The 25349-nt window shown below is 38.5% G+C and overlaps 1 protein-coding gene across 1 annotated transcript in view; it reads left to right on the top strand.

Annotated features, from left to right (window-relative positions):
- The window catches only part of kcnk3a (potassium channel, subfamily K, member 3a), a 37717-nt gene extending 32062 nt beyond the window's left edge, over positions 1–5655 (top strand). The window contains exon 2 of the mRNA XM_020628006.3: positions 2222–5655. Within this exon, the coding sequence (XP_020483662.1) occupies positions 2222–3141 (920 nt within the window). The 3' untranslated portion in view covers positions 3142–5655. The remainder of the gene's footprint in view (positions 1–2221) is intronic.
- The last annotated feature ends 19694 nt before the right edge of the window (positions 5656–25349 follow it).

Genomic DNA, 25349 nt, shown 5'->3' with positions numbered 1-25349 from the left:
TCTCGTGTAGCATTTTATCTTCAGTGTTACAAGGAACACATTTTCCTCTGAGGACAGTTTGTGTATAGAGTTATGAACATATACCACAAAATCTGTACATTTCTCTAACTTTCACATTTGTCTACCAAAACTCCACAGTGCACCTTTAAGCTAACAACATATTGGTAAAATAAGTTTTAGCTTAACAGTTGTAATAGCTACCTTATTAGGTAATAACAGATGGCACAGTTAAATGTTTATGATGGCTAGAATTAGCTAGAGTAAACTTGTTAGCTAAAAGTAACAGAGGAAACTTAATTATAGCTTAACACACTGAGTAATCATTTTCAAACAGTTAGCTACTGGTAGCTTTCATAGGGCTGTACTTCAGTCCACTGAAGTTAAAATACCTTCAAAGTAATGACAGAGCTTAACTGTAAATGAATACTTGGAAAAATTGTGTTGAAATCAAACCTCAAGTAAACAAAATCTGGCTGTAATAGATAGAAGCAGTGGATAAACAGGTGAATGAGATAGCTAACATTTTTGAAAAACCATTGTTACCGAATAATAAATGTAACATCGTTTGAGCGATATCTACCGCACAACACCTTTCAAATTAAAAGCATTAGATGGACAAGTTGTTTAAATGTTAAGATTCAGCCATTCCAGGGTGTTGATGTATCAACGGAATTCAAAAAATATAAAGAAAAATAACATAGTTATAAGGCTTATTTATAAAAACACTTATCAAAACCTACATTACAAATGTAAAACTGCCAACAATAGAATAGACAACAAAAAAAAATAAACAGAAAGGCGTAGAGAATACAAAAAGGAACATCCTAAAACAATGGTTCGATTAAAAAGATAAAATATATAAAACACCATGGATCAAAAATACAAACAACAGGAAGGCCTTTTCAATAAAAGTAAGTCTTCAGAAGTGATGCAGCAACCGAGTTTCTCAGGCAGGTTGTTCCTCAGCCGAGGGGCCTGGACAGCAAATGGTTGGAAAAATGTGACATCCATCCATTTTAAAATCGAAGTTTTGGTGGCACATCTGCAGATACAAGGCCATCTTTAAAGTCATCCATCAGCTAGAGAATGAGTCATATTGGTGAAAGGGGATGTAATAAATCAACTTGTGATCAGAACAGAGTCCTCTTCAGTCATCTCGTTGTCATCACATAACAATATGAGACTACAAACAGGCAATGATGCTAAGAAGCAATATGTGTCTCTGCTTGGCACCAGGTCAGGTTTTTCCATGCGCAAGGAGATACATCAACTTTAATGGCTCTCATTTTGGCAACACATTTGGGAAAGCTTTAAACAGATTTGGCATCAGACAGACAGATGGCTCTATGGCACGGATCAGAGTGACAATAAAACCAGAGCCCTTAGAATTAAATCAACTCTCACAGTAATTAAATTCAAACTGTTGGTCAACCTTTTCCATTTGCTGATGTCTTTGTTATTACGCACGTCGACTTCCTGCTCCTGTGTGCAACAGGTCCACATGAAGGGGAAATAAATTGTAGGTGGTGATGATGCGAGTGCACTCTATCCTTTGGGACAGTAGGAGGGGAAAGATAATGTCAGGAAATAAGAGGTTGATCAAATCCGTCCTGGAATTTATGAGTTCTTCATTGTGAGTGCATAGTGGGTAATTCTGCCTTTCCTAGGATTGGTTGTTGGAGGGGACTTTGTAGTATTCTTCAGAGGACTCACTGGTTTGCACACACCCCCCCCCCCTTCAGAGTTTCACTATTGTGCTGAAGGGTTTTTCAATCTGAAGACTCAAAGGATTGCCGGGTAAAGATGGATTTAATTACACTGGGAAAATACATTTTACGTAAAAAATTTATGTTTATTTGATCTGGATACAAAATAGAGGACTAATATGGTACAAATGAACCTATTAGCTGGAGCCACTCTGCAGGGTGCAATAGTCGATGAATTATTCAAGCTGTGGCTCCTATACCTGACATCAACACTTGGTCATTCCCACTACCACACTGCTTTGCATTCTCATCTTCAATTGTCGCTGTGAGATGAAGAGTCTTTGAATGTATCTGAAGTGCTGCTAAGCGAATACAAATCATTTCTAGCCGTCTTGCCAAGGTTGGACTATCGTTCCCAGCCTCCGGCCTTCTATTCTCGGGTCCCTGTCCTATGCTCTGTAGATTTAATTAGTTCCTCGTCAGTAACCCTGCTACTTATTCTCTTTTCTCCTCAGGATATGGCCATGCAGCCCCCAGCACAGATGGAGGGAAGGTGTTCTGCATGCTCTACGCCCTCCTGGGCATCCCTCTCACTTTGGTCATGTTCCAGAGCGTGGGTGAGCGAATCAACACCATTGTAAGGTACCTGCTCCACCGCCTGAAGAAGTGCCTTGGTATGAGGCATACTGAGGTCTCCATGGTCAACATGGTGATCATTGGCTTCATATCCTGCATGAGCACACTGTGTGTAGGAGCCCTGGCCTTCTCGCACTTTGAGGGATGGAGCTTCTTTCACGCTTACTACTACTGCTTCATTACACTCACCACCATCGGCTTTGGGGATTACGTAGCTCTGCAGAAGGAACATGCGCTGCAGACCAAGCCAGATTATGTGGCCTTCAGCTTCATCTACATCCTTACCGGCCTGGCTGTGATCGGAGCCTTCCTCAACTTAGCAGTACTGAGGTTCATGACCATGAATGCAGAGGACGAGAAAAGGGATGCAGAGCAGAGGGCTCTCCTCTCCCATAACGGTCAGGCGGTGAGACACATCCATTGCTCAATGGATCCAGCCTCCTCCTCCTCCACACCATCTGGGTGTGGCGGAGGAAGCGGAGTTGGAGGCAGTGGTGGAGGGGCGGCAAGTAGGGGTCTGCGTAACGTTTACGCTGAAGTTCTACACTTTCAATCCATGTGCTCCTGTCTGTGGTACAAGAGTAGAGAGAAGTTGCAGTACTCTATACCCATGATCATCCCACGTGACCTCTCAAACTCCGATACCTACATGGAGCAGGGGGAGGCGTATTCCAATCCCTTCCACTCTAATGGCTGTGTGTGCAGCCTGCAGCGCCACTCGGGCATCAGCTCTGTTTCCACTGGTCTACACAGCATCAACACCTACAGGAGACTCAATAAACGCCGAAGCTCCATCTAAACTTAGTAGACTTCATGCTCCGAGGTGAACACATCTCCTGGCCCAAAGAGAGGCCAGATTCCTGATGTTTGCATCATTCTGGCAATGAAGAACCTGCAGGATCCAGCCATGTTTTTAACTGCCGATAGCTAAGCACAAACCGTTGACGACCAACATCATTACTGGCATTTCTGAGAAATAATGCTCATGGTTGCTTAAGTGGAAGCATTTTTTTTCACAAACTATGAAACTGTTGCTATTAAGAACATGGTGAAAAAAACACAAGTGAAGCTCTGTACGTCTCTGAATTCAAATATTAAACATCTTAGTATTGAATTCAGTAAATTACTTGGTCAAATGACGAATAAAAAAAAGGGACAAAATACACTGTGATACATGTTTATAAGATAGATTGGGGTTGTATTAACTGTATATAAATCCCTTCACAGAAATATTTTATTGAATATTCTTTAATACACTTTCCTTTCCTGAAGGGATCTTTGGTTGTAAGTATTATACACACTTCAGAGAAATATAAATGTGTATATATTTGGACACTTCACTTGTTGGTGATATGGAGGAAAAGCTTATTTTTTCAGTGAAAGTTTTCATAAAAGTTCTCACCGTCTGTTCCTTTGTTTCTGTAACTGATGTTCCGGTTCAAGCCAATGTTTCTGATCTGTTTCATCTTTTGTCCTTAAATGAAAGTCATATTGACTGATTGTTTTCATTGATGGTGACAGAGCAGATTTTGCCCAAATGTGTTTTTGAAGGATGCAACACTTTTTAACAGTTGTTGGGATCGACATTGTGGCAGTGTCTCGAACCACTACGACTCCCTCTCAGCCCTTTCATACCTCACTGTTGTACAATGAATTTGTTTCCCATGGTTTCTTTACTACATGCTTTATTTACTATACTTACTTGTCGCATAGAGATTATATAAGAGGTAGATGTAGCCCCCAGACTTCACCCATTGGTTGGTGGGATATTATTTTAAAGCCCAGTTTGGCATTTTGGCTATCATCATCTTGTTTCTTGTCGCCAGAAGTTTTCATTCTTAAGAGCGGCAAGGAGTTAGCAAAGGCAAGGCTGTAAACTAATCTATAGTAAGTAGTAAGATTCTAGGTGGTAATCACATACATTTGTTTAACGTATGCTAGGTCATCTGATACACTACATTATCAGCAAATTCTAGATCTAGATTGCATCTCAAAATTACAGTAAATGTGTGTTAATTGGATAAAAAAAATGTTGCCATAGCTTTAGCTTTAACTCTAGGGCCGGATCCACAAAATGATTGTGCTGCTTTTGCAGGCGCTAAACCTCTGCAAATGAGAGAAAAAGACAGCATGGGATGAACAGAGCATAGGAAAAGGGTATAATGCATGCTAAAACGGATCAAATTTCATGGTGCTATTAGAAGACGCAATCCATTCCTAGTGGATTTGGCCCTATGTAATAACCAATAAACAAAAGGACTCATTAGAGTGTTTGACAACCATTTTCACTGTTGTTGGCTGTGCTAGTAATATTTCAATCGCAAGGTAACCACAGGAGCATATCCTGCGTTTTCACATTTTATTTGTAGGTAGACAACAACATATTGAAAGTAATGATTTTGACCATACACTCATTAGAATAAAGTTATTATGGTTATAAATTGGGGGAGAAGAAGGGTCATTTTCTTATTGACTGCCATAAAAGTAGACATAATTTATAACCAGCAGATTAGCCTCCTGCTGGCCATTAGTAATAATGCAGGCTCTAGGAACTTTCAAATTGGTTTCACTTTAAGAGACCAGGCTACGTCCATTTCTTTTATACAGTCTATTGCTGCTGGTTTTAAGTTTAAAAAGAGCACAAGTATACCCTCATAGCTTAACTCAGGTGTGAGAGCTCACCATGGTAGAGATTCATATCTTACTCACTGCTGCACCTTAGAAAACTGTTGTATATGCTTTAGGACACTGGAATTCAGTGAACTTTTGTTTCATTTTTAGTTATTTACTCCATGGAATCACATTTGGTTATGTTTTGTAAATTATAAGCCCTGCATAATTATTTCTTGCGTTATCAGTCTGACATGTTTGTCTACATATAAATGTTATATATTGAGAATAATTGCAGTAAACCTAACAAAGAAATGGCCTCAGAATTTGCACCACATGCACTTAGTGGGCTTTGCTGCTGCCCCAAACACACTTGATTCAGCCAACTGAGGTCTTCATGCAGTTTTATCAATTGTTTAAGACCTTTTGAAGGAGTTTTCTTACACAGACTTCATTTTATTTATTGATCATTTTTGTAGGTTTACTTTACAATGTCTAAACATTTAAGTAATTCAAAATGAATTAAAAACACATTTAAATATTTTTGTTTTCCACTGGAAGGTTCTTATTAGCTGCAATATGTCTGTTAACATTGATTAGCATCTCTGATGAACTAAAGGAGCGACTGCAGTCGACTGTGTGTGGCTATACATCTACCATATGTTTTCTCTTTCATCATAATAAAATGTCGTTTTAAACATCAGATCATTAGTTTGACTTCTCATTTGAGTGTTTCTTTTTGCACAGCCAGAAAACATGAATTCATCAGGGGACACCAAACATAATTAGCATTAGGTCTTTTCCCAGTTATACAATACAAACGTTTAATCATCTGTAATTAATGGTGTATGTATTATAGTATGTCTGTTCTTTAGTGAAAACATCCTGCACAGAATATGTATTAGATGCTGATAAATGATGAAAAATCTGCTCACAGTTTATGATGAATTTGGACCATATTATTATCATAAATAGAGCTACATGAGTCACCAGGTTTAGCTTGTTCCATGTAAACACAAAGCCCTGGATAAGGTCAAAACGAGGATAACTCCAAACCAGCCTGCATGTAAACATTTACTGAGAGGAGCGTTTCAACATGATGAAGATAGTGCACACGGTCGAGCGGTTGAGTACAATATATAGTAGAAAAGACTGCTGATTGTGGTGAATGAATGGCATTCAACACATTCGATGTTCAGTGTTGTTTAGATTGCAGATAAAGACAACGCACTCAGCCTTTTGTACCACCAGGGAATAAAGACACGTCAACAATCACAAGCATTTCAGAACAAACATTTATCATGAAAGCGAGGACTCAGGGGAATTCATCAGGACAAAACAACCAATCACAAACCAGATTCAGAATATTTTCTATCTCTACACTACAATGTAAGGGCGCTCCAGTGCAGACATGCGTTATATAAACTGGATTATGATTACACTTTCCAACAAACTTGGATGGATATTTGTTAATTTGAACAGTCACGTCGTTCAGTAAATTTGCTCAATTTGTGTAAATTAAGTAAAAGTCATTATTTTACTTCATTTAAAGTCATTACTTTACTTACTCAGCTGAGATTTGTTATACAATTTTTCTTTTTGATTTGGGTTTTCAGCTTGTGAGGAGGTGTCATCAAAGCAGAATGAAAATTAAACTAAACCTGCAGTTCCTTGAGTGTCCACTTGAGGCTGGCTGCAAAATTCATACAATCTTGTAAAAATGCCAATTTTTACAAAAGAAATTAACAAGTTAACATCCAGATTACAAAACGGTCTGAGTAGCTAATTTCTACTCATCTGTTTTGGTGATATTATTATTCATGGTAAGGGGCATGGCTGATCTGACTGATGGACGGGTGCGTTCCACCCGGCTCCAGCTCTTTGCCTGTTGCTAGGTTGACCGAAGGTTAGTTTGAAACAGCATTTCCAATACAGTGATGTCACTGTGACTACGTCCATGTTTATAGAGTCTATGGTGTCATCGCTGCTGTCCTCATGGTTAACTTTAAAGCTAGGCCTTTACTGCTTTACATAATCAAAAATATAATAAGGTGACTCTTTCGTCATCCCTTTTAGGATATTTGTTATATAACTGTCACAGTCACACCTGTATAGCTGCAAACGATCTCTTTTTCTCTGCTTTAAAGGGGGACATTCCTCACCATCTTGCCTGAACCCTATTTAGATGCTTTTTTAAACAGTTTATCACATTCTTCAGTAACGAACTGGATGGTTATTTTCCTTTAATTTACCCATTTAACGATGCTACAACCCAAGCTAGTTGTGAGTGGCTATGATACTATGATAAGAAAACATCAAGGGCCCTCAATAATTACAATAACCAACTTCAGGTGCTGACTAGAGAGGGATGAAGACATAATTAAGACACATTAATCCTTTATTCGACTAATCATGCACATGACTATCATACCTTTGTTTCTTGGACTTAGAGTCTCTTATAACTTTGGTCTTGTTTTAATGTCATTATTACTTAATATTGTCAAAAAACTTCCTCAGTATTTTTGGCCCTTTTTCTATTTTCTTTTTACAGTGCATCCTCCTTCTTGTCTACCATATCATAAATCCAATCTATAATAACCCCATCATGCAGATGAGCACCTGTTGTATGTTTTATTTTAATCCCAATGTACACATTTGGTTTTAACTTGAGCCACTCCTCCTTTCCCATATTTCCAACAGCAAAGTAAAAACATCCTGTACTCTGTGTCCTCAGTAGAAGCTTTAGAACTGATCATCAGTGTTTTTATGTCAGTTATTTGTAAACTATTGAAGTCTTTAAGTTCTTTACTATTAAGCAAAGTGTTTACATGCCATTGAAATACATACAAATTGTCATTCTCAGTAATGTTAAAAAAAAAACACTGATGCACACATCAATCATAACAGTTGAAATGACAGAGAATTGCATGGACCTTTGAGTTTACAGGCAGATCCAAATAACATCTGACAGGCTGCAGTTCTTCATGCTTGAATGGCGTAGCTTTACACAATGTACTGAGGAAAAATTCAATCTGAAGTGATGCTTCAATGAAATATTTTTGCTGTGCTTTTGACTTTTCAAAACTGGGAAAGGTTCATGTCAAATTAGTTGTAATTGAATCTGAATATATTTGCAAAATTTGCAGGAAAAAGTTATTTGACTGACAAATGAGTGGAAGTAAAAAAACAAAACAAGAACCGATAAAAACAAGTGTTGTGTAGTTTCTATTATTCAGGGTAGTTATTGCAAAGGGAATGAGGGACTTTTTGTGGATGTTTGAGTCTAGGTATCGGAATCTATATCGTAAAGGAAAATGATGAGAACATCTGTTGCTTATAATCAGCTGCTTCAAATAAGCCTCCAGACAAGGATGTAATGATACCTCTTGATACAACATTTTTTACCGTCCATTTTATCTGTTTTCATTATCTTTTGGATCTGAATCGATGTGTGGTTTGGGTAATGTTGTAACCTTCGATCTCCATGTCGTTCATTATTGTCTTTCGATATAGCAGGTTTATATCCAAAGAGGAAGCAAAGTTACCTTAGCTAAAGATAGTACAAAAAATTCTAGAAATAGTACAAAAAAAACTGTTTTTCAAAATAAAATAATGGAACTTCACAGGAATTATAAAAAATGTGATTCATTGCGATAAACTACTGAGATTCAGCGATTAATCACCTCTAAAACGTTATCGTTTGACAGCCCTATTCATTCAGATATCGACTTCATTTTCATTTCTTTTTGAAAATTAGAACATTATAGAAAACGTGTTGAAACCGTCTCATGATACACATCGTATTGTTAACAAACAGCTATTTCTGTCATCACCAGTCCAGGAAAATAACGTTACCTGTTCTTGTTAAATTTGAACGGAGAGTGAGCCAGGCACCGATTTTAAGATAAAAAGCAACCAAGTGTTTGTGACACAAGAGGATTCAAAGTGGGCAAACCACAGAAGTCACCCAGCGCTTTTCTGAAAAGTTGAAATAATTCAACTGAAAAGGGCGTCGGGCGCAGCGCTTTTTGAAAAGGCGTCCGCTTTTTAAAAAGGCGTCATTCTTTTTCATTTTCCCATAGGCTCGTATGTAAAAAAGGCGCTAGCAGTTGAAAAAAGAAGTCAAGTGTGAACACGGCCTGAGAACGCAGCCGGTGGGTGTTGATGGATGAGGATGCACGGACCCGTAACAGACCGGAGCGGACACACAATGCACACATTATCTGGTGGAGGTTTGCTGTTGTTGGGCGCAGGTAACTAGGGACGTAGGTTACTACTCATCCTGATTGGTCAGCTGTCAGAAAGGCGCTTGACGTCACCCAGCGCTTTTCTGACAAGTTGAAATAATTCAACTGAAAAAGGCGTCGGGCGCAGCACTTTTTTGAAAAGGCGTCATACTTTTTCATTTTTTCATAGGCTTGTATGTAAAAAAGGCGCTGGCAGTTGAAAAAAGTGTGAAGTGTGAACACGGCTTTAGAAGACCTTTTTTAAATGTACTTATGTCAGAGTATTCATGAACGTGTTACATTAATTTTTTTACTTTAGTGGAAAGAAAACATTCTCAAAGACACAATCACCTCCTCCACCTTTTCCTTCGTACTTTCCCTGTCACTATTTTGTCTCCTGAGATTGGCAACCTGTTGAATACGCTGTCATAATTCCTCAAAATAATCTCTGTATGAGTCCTTTTCAGAGCCAATGGAGCATATTCACAGGGATAAATGAAAGTGAAGAAGGATGTCTGTGGTTATTTAGTGTGTGATGGATTTTCAAATCCTCCCAGAGCCTTCACCTCTGACTGTCCAGTATTCAGTTCTTCTCACATCTAACTCCAATTGAATCGCATTAAGCCAACTCATTTTTCACAGGAAACTGAAATCCGCCTGTCTGCCAGGGCCTTTATCTCACGAGCTGAGAATGCCATTAATGGCCTGCTTCACTCTGTTGTTAATCACATAGAGAGGAAATGTCTGTTCCTGTGCTGGTAACCATCTCTCTTGAGAAAAGCAACACTACATTACCAACTAACAGGTCCAATTGCAATCTTTCTGTCCTATTTTTATTATAAAAGGATTTGAGTAATAATCTAAAAGAAGATGCTTTACATGCTGTAAAACTGAGTGTGTCAGTGATAATAGCCAAAAAATGATAGAGTATAGCACACTTAAGACAAATTCTATTAAAGTGATAACACATTGACCTCCAATATTTATTTGACACATGTATCACACAGACAGCCTGGGCTCCACATTTGAGATTGACTGTAATATGATTATTATAACTGATGTAAAGAGAAAAAGGCATCAAACAGTGAGGCTGGGGATGTTCTCATCTTATATGATGGTCTGACATTAGTTGTGTTACATAACTGTGACCTCCGGCTGTGCTGCCGCTGACTCTCGTACAGTACCCCCCACACGCCCCCACCCCCAACCCTCCCATCTCCTCTGTAATCATTCTGCTTGCATGGCTTTAGACATGAAGCCCAGCTTTGTGGCCAAACAAGCTGTTGGCACTTGCCAAGATGTTCCTCTGATCGGTTGTTGCCATCAGCTGAGAAGAGAACAAACGGGAACACCATCCAGAACATGGAGAGCAGAATCAGACCAGGGGCCATTGCTCTGATCTCCAGTCATCACTGATGTGCTGAAGCAGAGTTTTAAGATGGGGGTTGAAGAAACGTAGCACTTCACATTATAATGCAGGAAAATGTGTTTCTGAAGGAACTGTGACATGAATGTGTAGAAATGGGATTAGTAGATATACTGATGGTCACTTTGCATAGCAGCCTCTGCATCAGTGTGTGTATATGTAATATATGTAAAAGCACTTTGAGTAGTCAGAAGACTAGAAAAGCGCTATAAAAGCTTAAGTCCATTTACCATTTTTGGAAGAGAAACATCTGGGCTGTTCATTTCAAAGCTAATCTAGCTTTCACAGCTTTTTCTTTAGAATTATTTAATAACCTTGGACCACCGCAACTCAATAAACCACCAACACCGATGTATGTCTCTTAACAGACATCTAGTGAATACAGCAAACAGTCCCCTCCTAGACGCTGTTACTCAACATCAGCTGTATCTGGCTTCACAACTTGCAAGTCGGACTGTAACAACAGCAACACATGGAAAGGAAGTCTTCACCAGAAGTACTTTATCACTAAATGTTAGCTACACAGGAAGCCCTGAAAAGTTGGCTGTCTCTCCCAAACGTTATACTTTAATGTTGCCAAACATTAGCAGATGGGTTCTGAGATGACCCACGCTGTGAAAAAGATCAAGATCCAATATTGACTTCATGTCCCACTATGTGAGAAATGTGTCTAAGGCTATTCGTCCATGCTACAGCCATGAAAAGACAACATTCAAAATCCGTCACAAAGAAGTGTCATCGAAAAATCTTCAAGATTTCCCTGAACATGTTCTGTCACGGAGTGGTGACTTATACTGCTCAGAATTACAGAAAAGATTGAGGTTATTAGTTGAACCCTGTTTCTAAGCAAATTGGGTTGAAAAACGATTTATACTAAAACTCATTGAGCTAAAAGAATGTAATTAAACCAGCCAAAAAAATAAATTTCACTGGCTGCATTGCTTTTCTAGATGAGAAAAATAAACAGTTAAATCAGCTCCTGTTATATCCAAAGCCTTGTCAGTGGAGCTGAGCCTCATTTCTACGATGAACGTTATTTTCTGTTTGTGGCAAGCTGAAGTGTCATTGGGCCATCCTTGAAAGCCTTGACAAAAAAAGAAATCAAAGCAGCTGCAAATTATCCAAATTTCTTAAAAGACTACAAATGGTCTACTCAACCGGGAACAACCCATTAAACTGTTAGAGGAGTGTGTGTGTGTGTATGTGTGTGTGTGTGCTGCTGCTTTCCCTCTTTGTCTTTTGTCCCTGTTAAACTTGTTTATTCATACTGAATTGTGCTGTTTGTTTTCATCTGTAAATATGCTGCTTCTGATGTCTCGGCCAAATATGACATCCTTTGTCTCAACATAAAAACTCCTGGGGCAGAAAAGCTGATTAATTCAAGGGGAAGAAATGGATGTAAATCAGTCGCGTGGACCCCCATGTGACATTTTAGCTGACTCAAGTCTCTGGTGCTTCATCATCGGCAAATCTGTTTGAAGTCATAACTAATACATGACTAATGGGGAGGTTTTCCAGGTTGATTTGATTGAGCGACACTGCAGAGGGACAATCAAGAGATTCATCTAACATCAAATAACATAGTGTTAACACAAGCTACAGTCAATTTAACCAAACTCAACCCAACACCTGAAGCCGCTCATACAATATCTCCATTTAGGAGGTAAGGCAGATTTCAAGTGGTTAGATATCTTTTACATCCTCAAATGTCTTTCTGTTCCGCTTTAAGTCGGTGTTTAAAACAGAAGAAAGGAAATACAGATTTATTTTAGGAACAAAACACTCAGAATTTTCAAGATCAAAAAACTACCAAACCGCTCTGAGCTACGAGATGCCATCTGGCCAACGTAAAGGTTTATATCCCGGTAGTAAAATAGATATAAAACATTATGGCAGGAGCCATTAAATGGTGCTACAGCCTTGGCTAGTGGAAGGCAGCTGTGTTATAGCTCAGACACAACATCTGAGCGGTACTATGTGACTGCATGAATACAAACATTAAAAATTAGTTTTACCTACTGGTACCAAGACAACATGGAGCGTTTAGTCGGCTTATCCCACAGATCCCTAATTTCAACTATTATTGGTGTAAAGAGGAGGGTTGCAGATTGGCATGTTTGCAAGAGAATAAGTTTTAACTTGTCTTGTTGTGCGACTTCGCTCTTATTGTAAAGAAAATTGATTTTTCAACTCAAAACCTTCTTACAACGCTCCTTTAGAAGCTCTGTCCCAGAAAACATTCATCAAGGATAAATGTGACAGAGAACTGACTCCAACAACTTTCTCATAACAAGCAACATGTACAAATCTGGAGCACCCGTATGCTGCCTGATTGTAGGTTAGCATCAGTAGGGTAAAGACTTTCTGTCACGATTACGGTGTAGCTCTATTCCTCTTGGGCGAGGATGTGGTTGAGGGAGAGTAGCATGCAGAGACCGAGGGGGGTTAGCACTTCAGGATAACCTGTTGCTCACTCAGCCACTTTATTTCCTTCCAATTTACAGTCAAGGCTCGTTTCTATTTTTTCAGCATACTCACGAAACAGACAGAATGGTGAGGACATATCTGCTGCATTTGACAAAATGTGTGTCAGATAAGAATTGCAAAAACAAAATTTGAGACATATAATGCTCTTCCTCTACTTATTCAGTCTTTCTCATATGTCACGGTGAATCGAGCTCAAAACTCAACAAAGCACCACCCTCTGTTACAAGAGACAGAGCTTTAGGGAGACTGTCATATGACAAAAAAAAAGATCATTGTGTGTCATTCTTTGACATTTGTCTACCTATAAAGAAGATAAGAACAGATCCAGGTAAAGAGAGTAAAAGCATGCATGTGGAGGACACTGTAGTATTGATGCATATTGTAAGAGAACAAACAGTCCGACAATTGGGGCAACAAATAACAAGAACACATGCACACAAAGCTGCTGTGTGTTGTGGATGATTTTATAGCTTGGCGGCCCGAGGTTGGTTTTAAATGATTGAAATTGCTATCACATCCAAGACTTCATGGAACAATTTCAATGGTGCCCTTTCATCTAGAAAGAAGCGCTGAGAGTCCTGGAAATGTTTCTGACTTCAGCATGGATTAGCATCAAATCTGTAGAGCTGCCCCGGTGTCACTTGTGATTAGGTGTCCTCCAAGAAGATCTGCAAGAAAATTTGCAACGCCCTCTGTAGCCTGCACACCCCGGCCACGTCGAGAAGCTCCTCGACGGTTAGATAATCAGCAAAGATATGAGCAGAAGTGATTGTTGGGAAATCCAAACCTTTGTAGGTTCATTACCAAAAGAATGGATAATACAATGGACAGGTAGTAATGATTGAAATACTGCTAATAATCATCTTTAAACTGTTCTCCATATCCTTATAATCATACCTGACAATATAAAGATAGGATGATTATAGGACCAAGAACAGAACCAATTCAAAGAGACGGGGTACTAATGTAATAAAGGATCTGCTAATGAAGCATAATCATATTCATATGAGCATTTACCATTCCATGAATCGTTGTTATTTAGCTTCTTCTTCTCAATACATGTGGCACATGACATTTCGTAACTCGTAAAGAAAAATACTTTGTAATTAACGTCCATGGTCAAATCTTAACTAACAGGAATACATTTCTGAATTAAAAAAACAAAAATAGAAACACTTTTAAAATTCATTCAGCCGCTCCTCTGACATGAAAAAGGGAAAAACTATTATTGCTGAATTCATGTTCCTCGATTCCAGCAAAATGGGAAACCTCATGTTCAGACCAGAGGCTCAGGTTTATTTCTAAGAGCTGAAGTTGGAACTGGAGTGGATTTGTCTAAATGTATTCCTGTTAGTTAAGGTTTTCCTTCCAGGTCAGGCAAACAGGAATTTTTAATGTCTGATTGAGCTGTCTATCTTCTGACTGATTTCTATACTAAAAATAGTGAGTAATAATGGAATGAAAATAGCTGTAGTCGATTGCTCTTAATTGATAATTCCTCCCTCTGATGCACATTACAGGGCTATCTATTCAAACAGAGGAGAATCTACTCGCTATTTATTACATTAGAACTTTTTTTAAATTTCTGTCGGGTGCTTTGCTAGTGATGAACCATTGATAAATAAAAGAGAGAGGAATTTCTATCTCATTTTAGAAAAACTCTTTTGAGAACAGAGGTAAGAGCCGACTCAAATTTGTTACAGAGCCTTTGGTTGGTTGAAAATTCGGATCACAGCCTGTGATTGGTCAATAGATTCAACTCAAGGCACAAGGAGGTGGCTGAGTGGATGCAGAACAGTTTTCAACATGAATACTAACAACAAGTAGACATTGAGTATTGGATTTATAATTATAGATTGAGAGTAAACTCTAAACTGTAGTTAGAGGCTGGATTAGAAGCTCATGAAAGAGAGAAAATCACACCAGAGCTTTAAGGCGGCACAGCTGTCTGCCTCAACGAAAAGAGATCCAAAGTTTTTCTCAATCGTTTTGGCTCCTTTTTCAAAACAGTCCTGACATTCTCTAGACTGTAAGTACAATTGTCAAAACAGTTTAATGGTACTTCAAAACTCTATTGCATGTTTGCAAAAGGTAGTAAGTCACCCAAAACTATTCAACTTCTTTTCAAAATCCAATTTTTGTGTCAGTTTATTGGACACTGCCACCAGTTAAGGTTAAAAAGTTGTTTTGTCATCGCTTGAGCCGTACTGGTCAAAATCTTTATTCCTTCATTATTCTTTATAATTATTTTGTCACCAAGTCAGTCAACCCTGGAAAAGTTTCTTGTATAAAAATCTCCACTTCTTCAACATTTTTGACACTGACTGTTTACTGTACTATACAATCTTTTTTCGACTTGCTGTATAATATTTATTCTGTATCAGACTGAGATTTTTCAGCATGAGATAAAAGTTTCCATGGAAATATCCATACTCTAGAATTCAGCAGTACACATAAAGATGGGTACATCTATGCAGTACTTCTGTTTGTGTAACAATGTGTTACATGTACTGTTATTGACCTTCTGTCTTTTATGTGAAGTCATATCCAGACAATTTGCCAGAAAATTACACTCGTGTGTTTCCTAGTTCATTAGTGTCAGTTGGGAGCTCATTTGGCAATTTAGCAGACACCACATTCATCCCATGTCATGGATATTTATTGAATACATGTTCCCTGACCGGTTTTGATAACCAAATGGAACATTTTGATTGCTAGGATGAAAGAAAGTTTAGAAGTTGTGAAGAGTTTGACATTTTCACAGAGAATTGTACTTACTCTTGTGCACACATGTACCAAAACAATGCAATTTGTTTCTAATTCTAATCTGTTGTTATTAACAAGTAATAGTTAAGAGATTTGAAATTGATGATTAAAAAAAATAAAAATTCTTATTTGATAATTCTGCCAATTTGAATGAAAAAACCTTTAATGACTCAGGAAATCATATCCTTCAATGATTATACAACATGCAGACTTAAGGGAATACATAGTTTAAATATGAAACATGTGAGTTTGGGGACATAAATGTGCCGGTTGCAGGACAAACGAGTTGGTTGGTCAAATTTAAGGAGAAGTTGCGTTGGTGGCCTAATTTGCGGGGTTGCAAAAAAGGTGAGGGGATTGGTAGAAAATGCGTGAATTTGCACAATCACATCATCCTAACGTAATGGAAGGACTGATTCATCCATGTCTTTATGGACCTAGCTTTGTGCAGAGGAGCAAACTCCCAAGGGCCTTACCTAAACCTAACCTTTGCAGCGAAGTCAGGGTCCCAGCAGGCTAAATCTCCTGCCTCGATAGTGAGTGTGATTCACCACTCCAAACTTCCACTACCACTTCTGTAAATCCTGTCTCAGCTTGGACAAATCTAGTGTCCTGTTGAAACGTGCTTTACACCACTCAAGCAGACACTCTGCATTGTGCATGGCCATGGGAGGCTTGCGTGCAGCTGCTCGGCCATGGAAACCAATTTGATGATCTTTTTGCACACAGTTTGTGTGCTGGTGCTGCTTCCAGAGGCAGTTTGAAACTCTGAAGTGAGTGACGCAACAGATGATGGCCGATTTTACGCACTACAGAACTTGTTGACCCCACTCTGAGAGTTTGTGTGGTCTACACTGGTCAGGACTGAGCTGGTGTTGATGCTAGGCTCATTCACTACGCAATAAGAGCGACTACAGACTAAAGGGCCTGACGTAGTAGGGCTGAACTTTCACAAAGTGGCTGCTTAAAATGTAACACCCTATGAACGTGCATTTATAATAGCCGTTGAGCTTTTTATGATTCATTCTGAATACTTAATGTTTGTCAGGGGCTCAGAAAGAGAGACAGGAAAACATGAATGGATGGATGGATGGACAGTTTCATGAAGAAAGAGAGAAATATGAAGATTGATGGATGTAAGAATTCAAATGTGGATGAATGGAGGAAGAGAGAAATACTGAGGTTGATGGATGGATGGATGGATGGATTGATGGGTGGATCAATAGCTATCCAGGGTTGTGTGATATGTTAAGGGTCACACAAGTGTTGATTGAGTGTACTACACTTCAGAGTCCTTACTATAAATATCAAGAGGGCTGAATGAAAAATGACCAAAGAAAGAAAGGCCAGCAGGTGATCATTTGAAGAAGGATTTTCTCTTCGCAACAATAATTTCATTTTTATCCTCCACTACTCAAACTCTCATTGGAAAGCTTCTTAGTCATTTATGTTCACGTGCGTTCGATGGCCACTCGAGGCCACGCAGGGACTTAAGAGAGCACCAGTTCCAGCTACGAGCACACTGAGCCACACTGGAGAGCGGTTGCATAACCGATGACAGCCCTCAGCGGCTGATGCATAATCACGACAACCATCCTGGTGTGCTGATGATACAGTAAATAATAGTTAGAGAGGACACGAGTGGATAGGGAAGACAGAGGGTCACAGGTCAGACGTGTGTGCGCCACAGGTTTTGTCATTTCAAAATGCACAACGTATCAAAGCGTTTTATTAAAAGTCTGCAAAGAAACAATCAAAATTGTTGTGTGAGAGATAAGTCATCATTTAAAGGAGCTGTGATCCATCATTGTTTGACAATAAAACGCTGCACTAACGAGTCCTAAAACCTAGAGCGGAAAATTAGCATTTTAGGACTTCCGATTGGTCCTCCAGTCTATGGGATTTTTAAATGAGTTTTCGCTTAGATGCCCGAAATAAGGTCTGTGGTAAACACAAACTTAAGAGATTGTGAATTTTGAAGCTGTTTTATGTGTAACAAAATGCGGTTGCTAACAACTAGCTAACTAGGACTTAAGAGTTTGTCGGTAACATTAAACGTCAACTCGCCGAACATGGAAACCAAAGTGCTGGTTGGAAACTTTGTGGTGATGACGTTAAAGTCAGTCGACGATGGTGTAGGTACTCTAAGGCTGTCAAACAACCGATTGCATTTCACAAATTATGAAAGTAGTGTTCATTTCTGACGATTATCTTGATGAACAGAACGTTTCATGAACTTCATTTCAGCACAGAGCTTATTTACAGAACCGTGGAAAAACCCAGAGCTTTTTTGTCGATGGAACTGGCGCATTGCTTACTTCCGGGTTGGCATACAAAAAGACGTCTTCCCTGCGGCACTCTTTAAAACATCACTAAAATCAGACCATTCCATTTTCTGGAGCTGAACAGATTTACTGTCCAGCTTGTAACATTGATCTCACACCTTCACAAAAATAAATGTTCCACCGTTACCAAATATGGTTTCTGACCTCACATGTGTTGCTACAACCATCTGTGTCATGACATGGTGACAAATATGTCATATTATTTAAATGTAAGACTTCACTTGCTCTTATGTCACCAATGATTTACCCAATGGAAAAAGTATATCTGCCTGGAGGTCCTGATTTGTGTCTGCAGACTTCATGGTAGCTGTTAGGGTCCAGGGCCTGTTATACTGTCCAGGTATTAAAAGATCATGCAATAAATTTTCAATCCAGTATAACTGTATATAAACAATGCCAGTAAAGGTGACCCATTTATTCAACAGGGTACGCCACAGCACAGTTACAGGAACACTTATATAGCTGCTAGTGATCACACAAACCATAAAATTGACAATTAATAAACGCTGTTTTGTAGAAATGACGATACAAATATAAATTCTGTAGCTGCTTTACTCAGCAGTGAGCCTCAACCTGTCGTATCCTTAGAGGGTACTTCTTCAGTTACAAGGGCAGACTTGAATGTTTCATCACATGCTCCGCTAAAAAGATAACACACTTGTAAACTTTCTAATACATTTGTCCTATAGAAAAACAAAAGCAGCCAGATAGGATAGTTGTGTACTCATTTAATACAATAATTGTGTAGGGAAACTTGTTTGGTGTATGGAAGTTTAAATATTCTGCTATTGATGAACAGTTTTCCAATAACTGACTTATAGCAAATGAAGAGCGGTTCAAAAGGTTAGCTGTCTGAAACTTATAATGAAATATTTACCTTGAAACAGTTTAAGTGCTGATGCGTGGGACTAAAAATAGAAAAGTTGAACAATTAGGGAACTTAAGGTTCAACTGCTAGGCTAAGTTTGTAAATAAAATAGTTTGCTAAAAACAACTTTCCTAAAAATCAACAACTCAAAGAGTGAAAAGTACAGTTAGCTTAAGAAGTTATTGTTAAAAATAGTGTAAAGCTTAAAGTGAACAAACTCTGAAGATAGTTTGATAAACAGTGATGTTTTAAATAAATATATTGTTTAAAATTTGGCAGTAAAAATGTATAAAACTGTTTCCCGAAAAATGGGCTAACAGTATTATAAATAATTAAAACGGTAACGGATGAAAAGCTAAGATAATTAATACACATAAAGATATCTAGCTAATGTATGAGCAGTTTAAAGCTTAAAAACAACTGATAAGCAAACTGAAATAGTTAGCGAAAAGGACTACACTTAATTAAAGGGGCTATATGTAACTTTTTCCATGAATAAATTGTTTTTTATTGCCCATTAATAAGCGAACGGTTAACTGATGTGAAAAAGTAGATGTTCACTGTCTGTCTGTGTTGCCTGTATAAAATGTTTCCCCGGGTCGTATTTTCCGCGAAAGCTCCAGGAAGTGACATTTAATGCACGTTCTCAACATCCTCTTCACTCCGCTCCGCTAACAGAGATCAACAGTACAAACTCATCACACACTCCCGGTCTTCACCTGCACAGCCAGAGGCCGCCTTCCACACACTTCTATCCGCTCTAGGAGCTCTCAAAGGCGGACAAACAAACAAACTCATCACACTCAGCCAGTGCCTGCCTGTCGTTTGTAGGATGGAGAATGAATACAAACACACAGACTCCTTCACAGACTTGCATGTGTATGATCACTTACCTCCTATGTAAACATTATGCCGGTAACTATCCAGTGTTTCGCCTCCGATGATGATGCTCGTTTGTGTACGTACGAGAGGGAGAGCGAGCAACAGGTTACTGGTGCAGTTCACCCTTCATGAGGTATCACTAGAAACGCAGTATTTTTGAAAGCTACATATAGCCCCTTTAAGCTATTATTTATTAGTTAGGAGGTTTTTTGTTACACAAGAACTTCAGTGAACATGGGTGCTGTGTTGAAAATGTTGGAATCCAACAAGGGATTTGTTGCTACCATAAAGCTAACTTAAGTCTCTGACACTAACTTCTGTTTCTCAAAAGCCGTCATGTTTGTTAGTCAGAGCTGAAAGGTGGCACGTCATTAAAAAAAATAAACATTTTCAAAAGCCAGGATAATTGCAGCAGAATTATTATATGCCACAGTATTTCTCCCTTGTCTCCACAATTTGCTAGCTCGGGCTTTCTAGCTCCATGCCCTTGTGTTTAACAACCTGGGGGAGGGGTTACTGCCCTTTGTGATGTCATGAAGGGAAAATCTCGAAATGGCCTGTTTGAGCACACATTTTCTAAAAAGTGGAGCATGCAAAAGACAGAGAGGATGGACTTCACTCATAATTTGGGGAGTTTGTAGACAGACTAGGAACACATACAAATGTTAGAAAAAAATGGTAAAAGTGTATTTTGCACAATATGTGGCCTTTAAATGTTGTAGTTTTATAAACCATCGAATTAGTATTCATATAATCCAACTATAACACATACTAAGAATGTTTTCTGTGTATTTTATACAAAAAGATGTTTGAATAACATTAAGTTGCATTGCTCACGTTTGAAAGAGATCGAAAGCTCTTTTGAATGGTATGAATTTGACTAATTTTGCGATATCGAGTATGTAACTGTCTGTCGTACATCACAACATGTTTACTATAATAAGAAAAGAGCAAAATGTTGTAGACATGAAATCAGTCATGAGTGCTTAAAGGTAATCAGATTATGGTGGGGATTTAAAGCCTCAGTGAATGACTTTACTGATTACATTTGTCAGCAGGTGATCTTTTTCGTTGAACAGTCTTCGCCCTGCACAGTGCAGATGTACATGTTGCATAACAGCACAAAGTCACGGGGTCACACTCATAGCTGTGTGAAGTGTACTCACAGGTGAGCATTGCTGAGCAGTGGTCATGAATAATTGTGGGTTTGGATCCGTTTTGATTGTTGGGCAGAGATGCAGAAAGGTGGACGCTTTTTCACACAAAGCTCTTCAAACAAGCTGTGAGCCGCCTCGCTCTCTTCAGCTGTCACAGACATTTGACATTTCAGTGGCCAAGGATGAGCTGCGTGTACATAAAGTGCTCCCTCGTCACCTTTTCCCTTCCGCAGGTCCGACTCCTCACACCACTGGAAGTTGGCTGTCAATCAAATGTTTCCGGGTCATTCAGCATGAAACGATAATGGTCCTCCTGGGCCCTCATATTTTTTTCATGGCTGCCACAGATGTTGTGACTCTTCAAGGGCACATTTTAAGAAATACAGATTAACTGTGGATTAGCACAAGCCCTACAGTACCAAGCATTAAATAAATTGATATTATAGCGTGGGGTAGCTCATTCGTATTTTACTTGAGTCTGCCAAGGACAGTTAGAGAGGGAAAAAAAACAATACATTTTTGCGATTTGACAGCTGCAAAGAAAAGTAAGATAGAGCTTCATGTCAAAGTTTTGGAGGTTGATGCATCATTAAAGGTTACATAAATAGGCCCATGTGTAAACATACAACTTAATCAAATAAGGCATGAGGAAAAGTATGATTGTGTTCATAACATGATCGTCTGTGAGACTAATACTTTTTAAATATTAATCTGAGTAACCACGGATAAGATACTCAAATTAGATTTTAGACTTAATATGAACATCAATAAATCAAATAAGACTTATTGGTAGTATCAATACTGGAGGTGTTGCAGTGCTCACTAATACTCAGTGTTTGTGGCACTATTGAATTGTTGAACTTTTTTCTTGCACTCTGTGATGGTTTTAATATGCAAGACTTTTATACAGCGCCAGTCAGAGACCTTGATAAAACATTAAATTGGACCTAATATTTCATGGTTATTATATCAATGCTTACGCTGAACCACTTCCTTTCTAACAAAAAATATAAGCATCTAGATGTGTTGTGCCATCATTTTGTCATAATGTCACCTTTGCAGTCATACGTAACATATTAATAATACAGATTGATGGATTTTTTTAAAACTTAAAAAATACGTTTTTATTGTCATTATAAAAAGTACAATTAAACCTTGAGTGGCATCTCCGCAAATCTATCCTGGTTAGTAACTCTTCAGATTTTCTCTTCATCTTCATCTCAGGGGTGGAACTAGCTGCAGCTTTAAAGTCAGATTTCCAGCCACCAGTCATTTGATGTATTTTTTGTCCTGGAAGAACTAGCTAATAACTAATAATTCAGCTTGGAATTCTAGTCCCTGCCATAACGAACTTCGTTTTTTAAACTGCAGGATGTGAAGGCTAAAATGTGAATGCTAAGAAAGATACAAAGGATAACACATTTGCCTGGCTTAAGTGAACATGCCATTTGAAACAGGATACATACAGCTTGCTAATGCTGCAGCTAATTGGGCACAATGCATCCTGGTACATGTAGGCATTGCTGGAATGGTTCAGAACTTAGCTTTATGAGCCGATACAGCTCACAGTTCACAATTATTTTCCTACCATCAACGCAATCTCTCCATTTTTAAGTCTCTCCAGTGTCCTCACCTTGTAAGTCATCCAGAACTTTAAACACTCTGATTCCCAGCAATCGTCATAACAAGTAGGCCCCAAGTTTATGAGACATGCACTTAAGAAATCTGCTGTTGTCATAAGAGAGTAAAGTTTTTCCATTAGCTTGAACAGAGTTATAATGGCTAAATGTTAAGTGTGGGGAGCCAGGAGGTTTTTACTGCTGTCTGCAGAGAGAGGAAAGACGAGACCCTCGACACGAGAGTTATCAAGAAGATCACTCCTTGATCTCATGAAGAAGAATTCTGGTTTGCACACTGCAACACCACGAGAAAGAAACTAGAGGCTTATTCTTCAGTAAAGATTCCTTTTTTATTTTAGGGTTTGAGAAAGTCAAAATTTGACCTCATGTGGGACTGTATCCTCCTGGAAAGTTGAGAGTATGTTCTTATTTTAAGCTGCATGAGGTCACAGAGGGGGGAAATAAACTGTGGTCTAACTGTAAAACCCTAAATGGTCTAACTGGTCCATGACTCCCCCTGCTGTTAAACCTGGATACATGCAGCGGTTAAAATCCCCCTAATACTTCCTTTTATTTATCTACAAGCACAGGAACAAGTTGTAATGCTTTGGGAAATAATGACAAATTAACCATGTTACAAATAATATTTTAATTTTAGCTACACAGACAAAAGCTGCAAATTTAAACAATTACCAATACATCCATTACATTAATAACTTATTTTATTTAGTGAATATAATGTGATTATGATAAGTATCTAGTCGGGTTTATGTCCTGTTCTGAGATCATCAATAATTTCTATTATGCTTTTGCCTACATCTTAAATCTGTTTAATACTGTATTTCTTCATGGATTTAAAGATCATCAACTTTCTATTTCTTGCTGACACATCTTAAGGTTACGGAAATAAATTAAATTCAAACATCTACAAGTCCATGCGAACTCGGCAAAGTCAGCCACTAATGGATATCATAAACCTGAATGGACTTATTGATGAGATTTTTACACAACTACTGATTTCAGGTCCAACAATTTACTTTGAACTTCAACACAAATAGTTCAAGTAATGTTTTGGGCTACTCTTGGTGATATTATTCTATTATTATTAATAAAATAACCCTTTATGGTTTGAAAGCATGCTGATGCAGCGGAGCCATAATGTAATGTTCTTATTTATATGATAAAATCATCATATTTTGGGACGTCATGCTAACTTCTGCTTTATTCAACTTTCATCTCTTCACTCTTGCTGTCTGGATTTATTAACTGGTGTTATGCTGCCACCTATTGGTCACGTCTATGCACGGTAAACACACACACATTACCATAATAAATTATTTACTTACTAGTTTAAAGATCTAAATGCATGTTACAAAAGTTAAAACGTCAGGATTTTATATTTCATGCAACCTAGCCTATATGAATTTAATTAGTTTGCTAACAAAAGCAATGCGGTCATTAAACGCTGCTTAGATAACAATGCAGGCTGTACCAACTTATTTCATTCCACTCAATCAACTCGATATTTAAAGTAACTTAACTATGTACACACAACTTTATTAGCTTATTAGATTTTCTACCAACCAATCAAATCGCACAAGAAGCAAAGGTCAACGTCATCATCACTTACGTCACTATGATGTAATGTGTAGGGAGTTTTTGTAAACATAAAGACAACCTGCAGATTGATTTCTACCAGTCGATTAACATATGAGTAGAGATATATTTGCAGTCTTTCTTTTTCCATTAAACCTTTATCAGCACAAAAATAATGTCTGGGATCTTATAGTCGGGCTCTGTCTTTTCCAGGAGGGGGCTTCAGAGGGGCTTTCCTCCACCACCCCTCCAGTTTTTCTCCTTCAGTTTTGACTTACATGAGGTTAAGTATATCATTATACCCCTCCAGTATCTTTTTTTTCCCTTCTTCTATTTATTATCTTCATAAGGTAAAGTATTCTTATACCCTCCACCCTCGTACCCCAGTCAGCTGTTAAATTGGCAAAGACAGGCCGGAAATTAAATTACTGAATAGAAATCCAGTTTAACCAGTTTAATTTAATGAAAAATAGACTCTGGCCTCCCCTTGACTTGTAGAACTTGTAGATCTTTTAATAACAAGGGTTTGCAAAGTGATTTGACACATGAAGAAACTTAGGCCTACATATGAACAAAGCACAACAGTGAAAAGCCAAGACAACAAAGCAACCCGAGTCAAACACCCAGCCAGCATCAACAAAACCCAAACAATAAAAGAACCCAAACAAAAAAAAAAAACAGCATCAGTAACCCAAAATTCATTAGACCCAGGCCACATGCTCAAAACTGAAACAAAGAGGAAACATAGGCCTGTAATTTAATCTTTTGTTTAAAGAAACCCAGCTATTGTAAATGTTATTTTTGGCTGATACCGAAAGACAGGGGGGGAGGGGGAGGGGAGGGAGGGTGATATTGTTTCCCCCCAGTATTACGTCTGTTATTCTTCTTTTGAGTGAGACTTTGGCGTCCCCATCCGACTTTCTCTAAACCAACAATCAGCTGGGGTGTGGGTGAAAGTCGTCGTTTCCGACAGTACGTAAACGCATCGTGTTGTTTGGCGCTGAGGTCAGCTGACTCTGAGCTGT

This window comes from Labrus bergylta, chromosome 15 (genome assembly GCF_963930695.1).
Source record: "Labrus bergylta chromosome 15, fLabBer1.1, whole genome shotgun sequence".
Lineage (NCBI taxonomy): Eukaryota > Metazoa > Chordata > Actinopteri > Labriformes > Labridae > Labrus > Labrus bergylta.
This window is presented reverse-complemented; position numbering and strand designations above follow the sequence as displayed.